We start from the raw sequence: 11,739 nt of genomic DNA on the forward strand, positions 1-11,739 counted from the left end.
ACCCAGCTTCAGGTGTGGGGACAGCAGACAGCAGGTGGCTGTATCTGCTATGGGAGAGCACGAATGTCCCTCATCTTTTTGGGAGCAGCAGGAGACAGCCTGGAGGGGGTAGGAGAGTGGGCACAGAGTTCCTGGATGACCACTGTGATCAGCTCTGCATCTGGAGCTGATGGAGGCACACAGTGACAGGTATGGCTGCTCCCTCCTGCCTCTCCCCCAGAGGAAACCCCATGTTTTACAAAACGCACATCTGCTGGCTGTGTCTCCCCAAAACTGCATTGAACTCCCTATACTTGCTGTACTGTCACACTCCATAGTATGTGCTATTTATACTCACGCTGCTCGTGTAATCAATTATTACTCATCAAGCAGAGATCCGAATGCTGACACATCTGATCTTAAAGCTTCTGCTCCAAGCAGCAGTGCCAAAGCCCACGAGCAGGATGCAGCGCCGTAGTGCAGCAACTCTGTGCGCTCAGACGTTTCCATGGAGATGGATCTTTGATCTCATCGCACTACATGAAGGGTGGGGAAGATGCTCCCAAACTCAGGAGGAAGGCAGTGCTGATTCCCTCAGGTCAGAAGTTCCCAGTGCAGGAACTGGAGAGGCTGGAGGGCTCTGTTCTTCTTTCCATGATGCCATATCTGTAGCACCAGCGGGGCAAAGCTGTGCTGCAGCACTCTCTGGGGATGTGCCTCTCGCTTGGCCACACTGCACCTCTGTGCTGATTTAGTGCTGCTGAGGATCAGACCTTTGTCTGCGCTGCAGTGTTGTGTTTGTGCTGTATGATTCATAGTGCTTTGGTGCCAGGACAGGGCACGTTGTCCTGGCTGTTGAGAAGAAATGTGAGCAATAAGGAGAAGAGCTATGAGAATGTAGTTAGCTGGCTGCATTTCTGGATGGAATAGAGAGTAAAATGTGAAATTCACATTTTGCGTTGGAGGAATGTGCAGAAGGGAAGTGTTTGATATAATAACATGGGGGCAGTGACCAAAGGCAACAGCCAAGCTGGCTTTATCTGTCTGGATGAGCTCTGATTGTGCTGGCATGAGCTCTGTGCTGTGAGAGCTGGCAGCAGGGTCAGGGCAGCTCCTACCGGCACTGGAAATTGAGAGTTATGTGGACGGAGCTGGAAGGGAATCCACTAGAAAAGGGCATCGTTTGGTTCAGCAGTGGCTTGCAGTGAAGGTGGGCCATGTGCTGACAGGTTCTCCACGCTGCATTGGTGGGCAGAGGAGGTCCTTCATGTCTGTACTGTGTGCACTCTGGCAGCTGAGCGGTGTTTGTGATCCTCCCTTTGCAGCTGGGTGGTGACACTTCCTGGTCACTTCCTGCTGTTCACAGGGTGCTGATGGATCAGTCCCTTTGTCTCTGTTACCAACACAGCCTCGGACTGCTTCTGCAGTGTGTGATAGCATGCAGGGTGAGCAAGAGTTTGTACAGAGCCTGCTTGCACTGCTGATGTTTTTCTCTTTTCAAAGTGTACCTTGCCTGGGGGCACCGAGTTGCCAGTGGTGCCCATTAGTCTCTCTTCTTTGGGGATGAGCAGTTCTCCACCCAGGCAAAGCAGTGCTCATGGTCTCCTTGCTCCCAAATCTGTTCAGGAGCAGGTGAACCTTCGTGCCCTGCAGGTCTGTAGGCTCCTCAGCTCGGTCACCATTTTAGTCAACTAAGTTTAAATGCTTTCTTTATGAGGACGTACGTTGTTTGAAGCTCTGAAAAAGTTACCGTATTTTTCCAATACAACAGCTCTGCTCAGTGTTAATCATAGCCATGGGTTTGCTTGGAAAGCTGATGGGTGGATTTCTGCTGGGTTTTGTTGCTGCTGATTTTTCCAATAACCATCAGTGCCAACACTGTCATTGTTTCCTGTTGATCAGAATGGGCTGTTCAGCCAGAAATGTCGTGGTGTTGTCCTGTGCACCAGTTCACTGGGGAGGAAGTGGTGGGAAGAGCGAGCAGCAGTGAACATTTGGTGCTGCTGGTTTGGGTGCATCAGCTAAGGATATTGGATGGTACTGAGAAGTGTTTTTTCCCTTAATTATATGGACAAAGTGGGATTGCTGTGCAGCTCCCTGCGCCCATCCCATGGCTGTTCAAGCCTATATGGATGCTGTCACTTAGCAACTGCTGTCAGTTCTTCCTTTAGCTGCTGCTTTATTGTTGACACATAACAGGAGTTGTAATTGTGTGACCAGCCCCATAAAGAGTGTTTGTACAGCACGGCTCACAGGTGTGAAGGTGAGCAGCCCCACCACAGCCCTCTTTAAGATCCCAGTGTTACTTTACACCTGACCCAGGAAGTGACCCCCAAATGGGAGCACCAGAACCACTGTCACCGGGCAGAGACAATGCATGAAACATCACCAGCGTCGTGCCATCCCCCTCTGCAAGGGCACTCAGCTCGTTTGAAAGATGGGTTATGAGCACAGTCTGTCCTGCAGACAGAGGAGCAGCTCTGCCACCGAGGTCTGAGGTCTGGCTGTGCTACACTTAGCAGTGCTTTGTTTCTCAGCAGAGGACAAAACCCACAGTGCTGGAGGGAAATGACACAGCACAGGGGTGTGGCTGCTGATATATTTTATCATTGTTAATTGCTGAGAACTGTGGTGAAGCCGGCTGATGAGTTTCCTCTGTAACACGTGGTGGTTTTAAAAGCCTTGATGAGCTTGTGTTGAAAGGTGGAGCAAATTTTATGAGATGGACAAAAGAAATTTCTAAGGTGTGCATGAGTTGGTCTGCGCTCACAGACCACCTCTCTAAGGCTCAAGCAGCAGCTTCAGACACTTATGGCTCATTTTTTACTTCACTCATACAATGAGCATAACTAAGCAAAGACTGCTCTTTGAATTTTAAATGTCCAATGTATTAAAAGACAACTAACAACTATTCTTTTGGCAGCTTTCACAAAGCCGTTACTAGCACAGGGCTGAGCCAAACATTCTTTGCTACGTCTGAGCAGTGAGAGGACAAATCCTTTTTCCAGTGCTTTGTTGAAATGTGTTGAAAATGATTCTTGGAATTTCATACCTGTGTACAGAGCAGGCAACAGAACTCGCACTGCCCCTGTTCAGATAAACAGAGCTTTGTAATCTTCCTTGTTCACAGTGCTTGCTCTCAGAGATGTGGGTTTTTCTCATCTGTGATGCCCTGTTGTTATCACTTGTGTAGCTGCTGCCTTCTACCTGCTACCACAGGCTGCATTAAAGTATCTGACAGAGCTGAGCACTGGTGCCTTTGACACGACACAAGCCCCATGCCTGGCCACAGCCTTTGCTGAAATCATCTGTAGCATCTGTATGGGGAAATCTGCCTCCTGCAGGGGCTGCGCAGCTCCCGCGCTGATATGATGCAAAAGCTGCAGTTCCCACAAAAACTCATCGCAGAAAGGCAGCGTGCAGCTTCCTCCTCTGCCCAGCAGCCCACCTCTCTCTTTACATCCCCAGAGTCCTTGGATGGCAGGAACACAGAGTTTATGGAAGGACCACTGTTTTCATGATGCAAAGTCGCAAAAGCACTCGTATACTGACAGCTCAGTCCAGTGTGTTGCAGGTAGTGAATTTATTTCTAGAAGCACACAATAGCTTGCTTTCAGTCACCTTTTTTTTTCTTTTTTAATGTTTCCTTATGTAGGCAGGCTCTGCTGCTTTCTTAACATACTTACACGTTAAAAACAGAAGAAATGCCTTTCTTTATTTACTTAGAAAAATAAAACAGGCAGATCAGTTTATCAGAGAATATACTTAAAAATAAGAGAAGCCATCAGTATTAAAACAAAGTCTCTCTGTTAACAGCTAACAAAACTATTCCTTTTTTTCTGTTCAGAGTAACACTTCCTACTATCTTCTCTTATAGCACTTTGGTAGCAAAAATTCTCTTCACAAGAAACCCGTGTAAGTACTGTTCCCTCAAAGCAAAAGATGTCTTTAGTAGCAGTCAGCCTCATTCTCCTCTACGGTCCCCACAGTAGCAAGGATGTCTTCTAAGAGGGACTGGGGGCTTTTCTCCACATAGTCACTACCTTTATTTAGGTCACTGTGTAGTTCCACTAGGTTTATTGTTCCCAAAGCTAACATCATGCTCTCTGGATCTTGAAAGTCCACTTCACTACCATCACCTGTGGGGAAGTTCTGGACCAGAGCACCCTGCCTTAGTGTCTTTTGTAACCAATGAATGCCATGTCCTGCAGGTAAGTCTCCAGTCCCTTGTGAATCTGTGGTGCTACCCTGATAGAACTGAGATTTTAAGGAAAGCAATATATCACAGGCTTTCTGAGCCACTGGCTTGTCACAGTCACACAAAGACCGAAACAAGAAGCTGAACAGGTTTGCTCGGCAAAACATCTGCAGTGGCTTGTTCTCATGAACGGAACTAGTGACTGCAGATGAGACAGGAGCATAATAGCATTCAGGAAGGCCAAGTTGGCAAAACATATAGGTACAGAAAATTTGAACCAGTTCCAAACAACCAAGTTTGACTTCCCAGTCTAAGTCACGTGCTGCAGTCTGGACCACCGCAGTGACAAACTGCTCTGTCTCCTCCGGTTTACCCGTGCAGCTCTCTTTCACCCACATGGTGAAGACGCTCATCACAGCTCTCCTAGGAAAGACCTCTGGGTCTGTGGACAAGACTTCCTGAAGCTTTGCCGCAGTTTTCTAAGTGTAAAAAGACAAAGGAGGAAAGGAACATTACAAACAGACAAAAAAGCACAACAAAAAAACAGGGGAACAATGTGTAGTTCTGCTCGTGTCTGCAGTGGATCACACAAAGCCGTACCTCTTTATTATACCGGCTCCCTGCAACACGAGACTGTGGAACAAAGACATAAATAATGTAGGCCAGCTGTCCCATAGCCGTCACAGCGCTCGCTCGCACGTAGCTCTCTGGATCCTCAAGAAGGTTTTCTATACGCTTTGGCATCTCCGAAAACAGGAGAAACTTCCTGAAATCCCTACGGTCTGTAAACGAGACAGCAATGCAAAGAAGTGAGGCTTTATTCTCTCAGAGCACGAACTCGTTTCCAATGCAAACAGTGATTTGTGTCATACGAGGATGATCGCTGACTGCAGGGCAGCTGACAGTGATGGAGCTGCTGCTCACAGGAGCACGGACACTTTCTGGCAGGCTCCTCACTTTGCAGCAGCTTGGTGAATTCCAGCCGTGCCGTGTTTGACACTAGAGTTTGGAAAAATGCATTTACAGTTGTTTCTATTGGTGAGAAATAATTTGCTCCAGGTAAATCGGAGTGTGGTTTCACCCCCATCAAGCAATTTTTGTTTAAGGGAGAAAGAAAAAAAAGGTCATCCCTTACTGCTGTCAAGCCACACAACATAGTTTAATTTGCTAAAGCTGTCATTAAGGAGGACACAGCAACTCAAATTCAACAGAATAGTGGCGTATGTTTATGAATCTTTTTGACAGATTTTGACTGTGACCTGAAAGTAAAAATCTCAACTTATCTTTTCCTTCCTTCCCCCTGCAGTTACAGGTCAGAGGATGCTCCACAGGCCTGACTGACTTTCACAACATGACAAGAAACGGTCCTCCAATCTGAACCATTAAATCTCTGCACATACCTGCCAGGGTTCTTATCAAGCTGGTGAAGAACTCCAGAGAAGAGTCTCGTACTTCCCAGCAAGGACTGCACAAACGCTTCTGCAGCACCAGGAACACCTCTGTGAAAGCCAAGCAGGAGGGAGGAATTGAGATGAAAGGTAACAAACCAAACCACTGTGCAGTCTCTGCACTGTTTTCTGATGTGATCCCTTTTGTTGACTTTTCCTCTCACAGTTCCTCAAAGCACCGTATGAGCAGATACAACTAAATTCAGCACAACTGGAAACAAATCCTAACTGCTTTAAGTGGAAAAAGAAGGTGAGAGCACATTTCAGATGTGCCACCAGTTGCTGTTTGTCCAACTTCGATAGCTTTGTTACCTCGCACAATCTTGTCAGCTTGTTGCTTATTTTTGAAGAAGGATACTCCTGACGAGCTCCTCAACCACTTGGACAAAGCTTTAAATGATTTCTTCAGAACCTGAAGAAATACAAAGCAGATGTACTTTATTGCAGAAGGAGTTTTTGTCTTTATGCTAGACAAATTTTATTTTTTTTTAACTCAAAATTACAGTGAAGTTGTCAGAAGAAATTAGTGCATGCACTTTCATTCTATAAAATAAGCCACAAATGAATAGTGCTTATGCCACATTTCTAGCCAACTGTTCTCAACTTTAAAACATTGTGAGTGTCTCCAGCTTTTCACTTGCAGCTGTCACCTGAGTCACTTGGACAAAAGAAAGCAAGAAAACAAAAGTGTTACTGTAAAAGATTTTATTACTTAATAGCAATGTCAAGTGGATTATATTGGCTCTACAGTCAGACATGATGGCTCCTATATTTTCAAGAATATCTGATTTACTGATCAACTACTTGCTCATTACCATTTTAGCTATTTCCTGCAAGTCCCTCAGAAGAAGCCTTCTAGATATTCTTATACTAACTGCTAAGAAACACCTGTTGTCAGCCTGTTTGTCAGAAGTATGTTCCACTGGGCAAGCCAGTAGATTTGGAGCCTTCTTTAGTTCTATACTCACAGTAGGAGGAGTGTTTGGACTCTCCAGGTATATCAGAAGGACGTCAAACAAACTTCTCATAGTTGTGTCAGTGCCTGAAACGTTTAAAAACAAAGCAAAACAAAAGCTCAAGAACCAACATTAAGAAAAAGGGAATAATTCAACTCTTCAAACATGGAATGAAAGAGGATTATAAAACTGTTTTACAGAAGAAAGCAAGCACAGTCTTCAAATACAGAATGGTAATTTCCAAAATTAAAATTTAAGTGCAAAGTTTAACTCACAGTTGCAGTTAGGAAATGCTGCAAGGACATCAAGAGCTGACTTCTGTACTCGGAAGCAACCTGCCAAGATTTGGCTAATCTTGCTTCCCAGAGGAGTAGCTGGAATCAGGAGGCCTTTACAGAACAGTAATGTAGTCATGACAGAACAGAGCAAAGATGTATAGGGTAAATTCCTGGGCAAAAAAACCTAATGGGAGGGAAAAAAAGCACAACAAGCTTCCATCAAATGTTTCAAGCATACATACAGAGCAAGTTTCTGGTAGAGACACAGCAAAAGCTGCAACTTCCATTGTCCTTACGGTAACATAATGCTAATAACTGCTAACAAGTAACCTCCCTCTCCCCCAGTGAATCATTGCATAAATGGGAGGAGATGCTTTTCACTACTTGGGAAAGCAACTCTATTTATGTTTTTCACTGGATCAATACTTGCAGTGGATATAATGTATGGCAACTAAGCCTGTGAAGGTAGATGTAAAACCAAGTATGGTCCTTGTTTACAAGACTTAATATTCTTCTGTTATCCTATTGGGAATGTATCCTGCTGGATTTTCTAACTAGCAGAACTCACTTTTTCCACAGAGAGCAGCTCCCCCAGATGAGCAAGGGTCTGGCACAGAAAACTAGCACAAGATGACTTGGAGGATAGAAGGCTTTCAACAGCAGAGGGATCACTAACTGACTCATACAGCAAACCTAGGGAATCAAAGAAGGGAAAAACTCAAGCTGTTAGTGATTACAAAGGATAGTGATCTCCAAACTTGACTTCTGAGCTACTATTTTGAGGTGATGCAGTATGAAGATCCCTTCAAACGCAACCGTCAGCAGGACGCTGCACTTTACCACAAACATTGCTGCTGTCCTTGACTTTTTCTTTTAATCTTTCTCCAGTTTTTCTGAACCAGGCACTTAAAACACTGGTAAACAGAATAGCCTCTAACTTTTCTATTGCAATACTACCTGAACATTCCACGGAGGCTGCTCTCAAAATACACTCCAATGGTTGAAAGAGAACAGTCAGTGCTTTAACTGTCACAACCTGTGGGCTTCAAGGAAGAAACAGCAATTACCAAAACAAGAAAACGTCAACTCTACCCCAAACATCTATCCCCAAATGCTGAGCAGACCAGTGATTTTCACACACTTTTGTAAAAAAGCCAGCAACAGGACAGAAATGAAATTACTGTCACAAGTCGAGCGTTCTTCTGATTCTCCCTGGCTAACTGAAAGAGAGAAATGGTTCTGGAATTGACAAACAGCCTCATCCAGCAGCAAAGAGTGAAAACTTGTGTAAGAAGAGAGTTTAGACAGGCACTTATTGCATTAAAATATATATATATATGTATCCCAGTAAGACACACGTATTAATTAGTCTGAAAGTAAGTATCTATGTGCTATAGTCATTCAACGTATGATGATTTCTCCACGCTTTTTCACCATCTAAAGGGAGAAGATGCCACTGGATTTCTCAGGTGCACAACAGATGAGGCAACACCTTAAACAGCAATAAGGCAGAGTCCAACTGGATACATGGGAAAATACTTTTCATAGTGAGACTGTAAAGAACTGGAACTGGTTTCCCAGAGCAGCTATGGAATCCCCACCCTTTGGGATATTTGAAACTGGATTGGTGAAGGCCCTGAGCAACCCAATCCATCTCTAAATGCAGTCCTGCAATGTATAAGAAGTCAGATTAGATCACCTATACTGCTTCCTTCCAAATTAAGTTTTCCTACTGTTGACAGAGATGCACGATGTGTGCAAGATGCACACTTCTGTTGGACAGTGGTTCAAGTTGTTACACTTGTTAGTGCTCATGTGAAAAGTAACCAAATACTTCTAAATTTGACAGTCAAAATATCCATCTTAAACAACCTTGGCCTTAAAAAGTTAAAGGAGCTTTGATTTTCTGTCCGAAATTGCTGTCTGTAGGTAAGATACAAAAGGGCATGTGTGTGAACATGACGCTGGCTCTTTTCATTTCTGTCTTTGAAACAATTATTCTAATAGCAGTGTCCAAAGTTTGTTAGCTATTTGCATGGTTCTCACCAATCAGTCCACTGTATTAAGCAATACAGTGGAAAATGCAGTGCGGTGAATAAAACAACTCTCAGAAACGAGCAGAGATGTTGGTAGCATTTGCAGAGTGAAAAAAATTCATAGCAGCAACTCCTACCATGGGTAGATCTTCAGAATTCCCACTGCCAAAGCACCTGATTGTTCTGGGGTTAAGTGTTCCAGAGCAGATGTCACTAATGCCCAAAAACTGTCTTCACGAAACACAGGAGACCTGAGAAGAAAGAACAGTAAGTCATATGTCCTACTAACACAAATGGTATTTCTCATCACTGGATCCAAGATCTTCACCTTGCCATGTTTAGAAGAAGATTCACCAGTATGTGTTGTGCTTGAACAGAATCTTCTGTCAAGAAGGATTCTACTTGCTTTGCAACGCCTAACCAAAGCACTTTAGTCCAAGGAGCATGACAACTGCCAAACAGACTAGTTAACAGTTTTAATGACTGCTTGACGTGAGAGGCAGAGTTGGACTGAAGAGAATCTTCTATATGCTTTATAATCACGTGGGCACACGCTGGCCAGTCGCAGTCCTTGGCATCGAGAGGTACAATCAGTTCAGGCCCTACAGAGTGGGTGAGCAAGTCCACCAGAAGACAACGGGCAGCTGAAGCCACAAACAGGCTGGGATCCCCTTGCAGAACAAAGATCACATCTATGCCTCCTGTGTGAAAACAAAACAGAAGTCAATGAAGGAAAATCACAAGTCTTCCTATTGTGGAGTCTTGCTGCAGTCCAGCTGTATACTATTTCAATCCAAGCAACACAGAGGCTTAAATGTGGTTTGTTTTTTAACTTTTTGTGGTCTCTGTTGCCTTTTAAAGTCAGACAGTCCCTAGGTACAAGCAAACAAAAAGAAGAATGTAAAATTTTTCAGATCTTCACATGTCTTAGTAACTCAGGAACAGAAGACTTCATTCTAATGGCTGTAATATTAGGAGGGTATATTTATGGAAGGAGTCTGTACCATCTGCAGACAGATCCAGCAAGGAAAAAAGGGAATTGCAGCAGCAGTACTCATTTCCATCACATGCAGCATAGGCTAGTACCAATCCAGCATTTCTGGCCTCCCTATATAGAGGATCTAAAGTTGGTGTTAACAGCAGGAGAACTTAAAAACCCATGCAAGGAAAATGAGACTGCAAAATGTAAGTGTCAAGAAACAAATGAGTCCCTGGTTAATTTTTCATCAGTAAAATCGTAGCAAGATGGATGAGAGGACTTGGGGCATTACCAGGCCTGGAAGCACTCACCACCACTGCAGATGAAGTGGAGGGCAGACTGGTGCTGCACCATGCTGTGCACGCCCTCCACCCAGCCACTTCGCACAGATGCATCTTCCCACGCTGCTCTCTTCAGAGGCCCATCCTCACCAAACAGCTTGGCCAACAGCCCCAGCCGCTGAGGGCAGAGAACACACAGAATAAAGAGCAAGCAGAGGGGCTTCAGAGGAGCAGAGAAGCTGCATGTCAACAATATAAATACTGCAGTAAAACCTTCTAAATAAACACTAAAATAGAGAATTTTCAGATTCTCGTGCTTGAACTCAACATAGCTCTTTTTTATGGACTAAGCAGTGTAAGGGTTCTATTGTTTGTTTCTTAAGATGCAGCAGAAAAGTTACATATATATATTAGATCTGTTAAGCTGCTTTATGTTGCACGCATCTCTTTCCCAAACCAGAGTTTTGTACTATAAATGGAGTCTGCTATATAGAACAGGACTTTAAGAAGCTCCCTTATTTTTGCAGAAAATCAATCTACTATGGTCAGAAAACTACATCTGTAATTGCAGTTTAAATCTAAAGGACCTGTCCAGGGATATATGATATTCTGCAGCTATTGATGAGACATACTGATATCCTATATAATGTTTTGAACTGAAATTGAGAATTACTACGTATGAGGACTTACAGCTTGCTGCAAGACAAGCAATGAGATGACAGCAGCTTGATGTGAGAACTGAGAAGGCTTATTGCAGGTTATCACTGAGAAGCTGACATGCAGAATCTGTACATATCCAGGAGTCCTCAGCACAGGGGAAAGCAGGCGCACAACTCACCTGCAGGTGCACGAAGCTGTTCTCCGCAGCCGCGACTATCCCAGCTAACCGCAGCGTGAAGGACAGGACTTTCGGCTCCGGCTCCGGCAGCGCCAGCACGGCGGCGAAGAACTTCGTCAGACAGGGGTTGTCTCGCAGCAGCTTCGCTGTGGGCTCTGGTGAACGGGAATTATCCAAGGACAGGAAGCGGCTTCGCGGCGCGCAGGGCTGCAGCTCACGGAACTCGGCGGTACCGGTGATTCTCGCCTTTAGCTGAATCCCAATTTCCACCCCCCCTTCCCCGCTCCGCTCCCCCACCCCCCCCCCACCCCCCCGGCGCAGCCCTCGGGCGCCCTAACCCGCACTCACCGGCTTCCCTCAGCTCCCGGAACCAATCGAGCAGTTTTTCCAAGCAGGTGTCATCCGGGCCGCGCTGCTGCGGATCGGCCAGCGCTGCACAGACGCGGGGCAGCAGCAGGGCGCACGCACGGCTCATGATGCGGCGGCCCCGGGGTGACATGGCGGCGGGGCGACGTTGGGCTCCCCAACGACCAAAGCACAACTCGTTACCACCGCCGCCGGCCGTAAAGCGAGTGTCGCAAAAGCCGGTCGCGCTTAGCGCGCGCCGCTAACGTCCGATAGGCGGTTTTTAACGCAAATTAAGCCTTCCAGGCTCAGCGCGGCCCGGCCTTCCGCCATTCCTACCTTTCACGGCCGCTGGGTGGCACTCGCGCCCCGCAGCACGACCTCACGGCCGCCCGCCCAAG

At 45.6% G+C, this 11,739-nt stretch overlaps 1 protein-coding gene and 1 long non-coding RNA gene across 2 annotated transcripts; one reads left to right on the forward strand and one right to left on the reverse strand.

Annotated features, from left to right (window-relative positions):
- Positions 1 to 3,543: 3,543 nt before the first annotated feature.
- Positions 3,544 to 11,692, reverse strand: BRAT1 (BRCA1 associated ATM activator 1). Its single transcript, XM_052680070.1, has 13 exons — positions 11,342 to 11,692; positions 10,994 to 11,148; positions 10,186 to 10,333; positions 9,224 to 9,596; positions 9,033 to 9,146; positions 7,817 to 7,902; positions 7,428 to 7,552; positions 6,857 to 7,043; positions 6,594 to 6,667; positions 5,938 to 6,037; positions 5,578 to 5,676; positions 4,778 to 4,959; positions 3,544 to 4,656 (listed from the first exon to the last, which is right to left on the reverse strand). The coding sequence occupies exons 1-13, from the start codon at positions 11,490 to 11,492 to the stop codon at positions 3,928 to 3,930; spliced, it is 2,523 nt and encodes an 840-aa protein (XP_052536030.1). The 5' UTR covers positions 11,493 to 11,692; the 3' UTR covers positions 3,544 to 3,927.
- Positions 5,602 to 8,821, forward strand: LOC128079127 (uncharacterized). Its single transcript, XR_008205975.1, has 2 exons — positions 5,602 to 5,715; positions 8,303 to 8,821. It is a non-coding gene; the product is annotated as an uncharacterized LOC128079127 (long non-coding RNA).
- Positions 11,693 to 11,739: the final 47 nt, after the last annotated feature.

The sequence above is a fragment of the Tympanuchus pallidicinctus genome, unplaced genomic scaffold (assembly GCF_026119805.1).
Source record: "Tympanuchus pallidicinctus isolate F22 unplaced genomic scaffold, pur_lepc_1.0 scaffold18, whole genome shotgun sequence".
NCBI classification, from domain to species: Eukaryota; Metazoa; Chordata; class Aves; order Galliformes; family Phasianidae; genus Tympanuchus; species Tympanuchus pallidicinctus.

What these genes read in the sequence shown, in the direction of transcription:
- BRAT1 (XM_052680070.1), bottom strand. Translation starts at nt 11,492, where the DNA reads ATGTCACCCCGGGGCCGCCGCATCATGAGCCGTGCGTGCGCCCTGCTG. An exon ending in CCACTTCATCTGCAGTGGTG is followed by an intron (nt 9,597 to 10,185) that starts GTGAGTGCTTCC and finishes GTTTTCACACAG; the next exon opens with GAGGCATAGATGTGATCTTT. An exon ending in AGCATTTCCTAACTGCAACT is followed by an intron (nt 6,668 to 6,856) that starts GTGAGTTAAACT and finishes TAAACGTTTCAG; the next exon opens with GCACTGACACAACTATGAGA.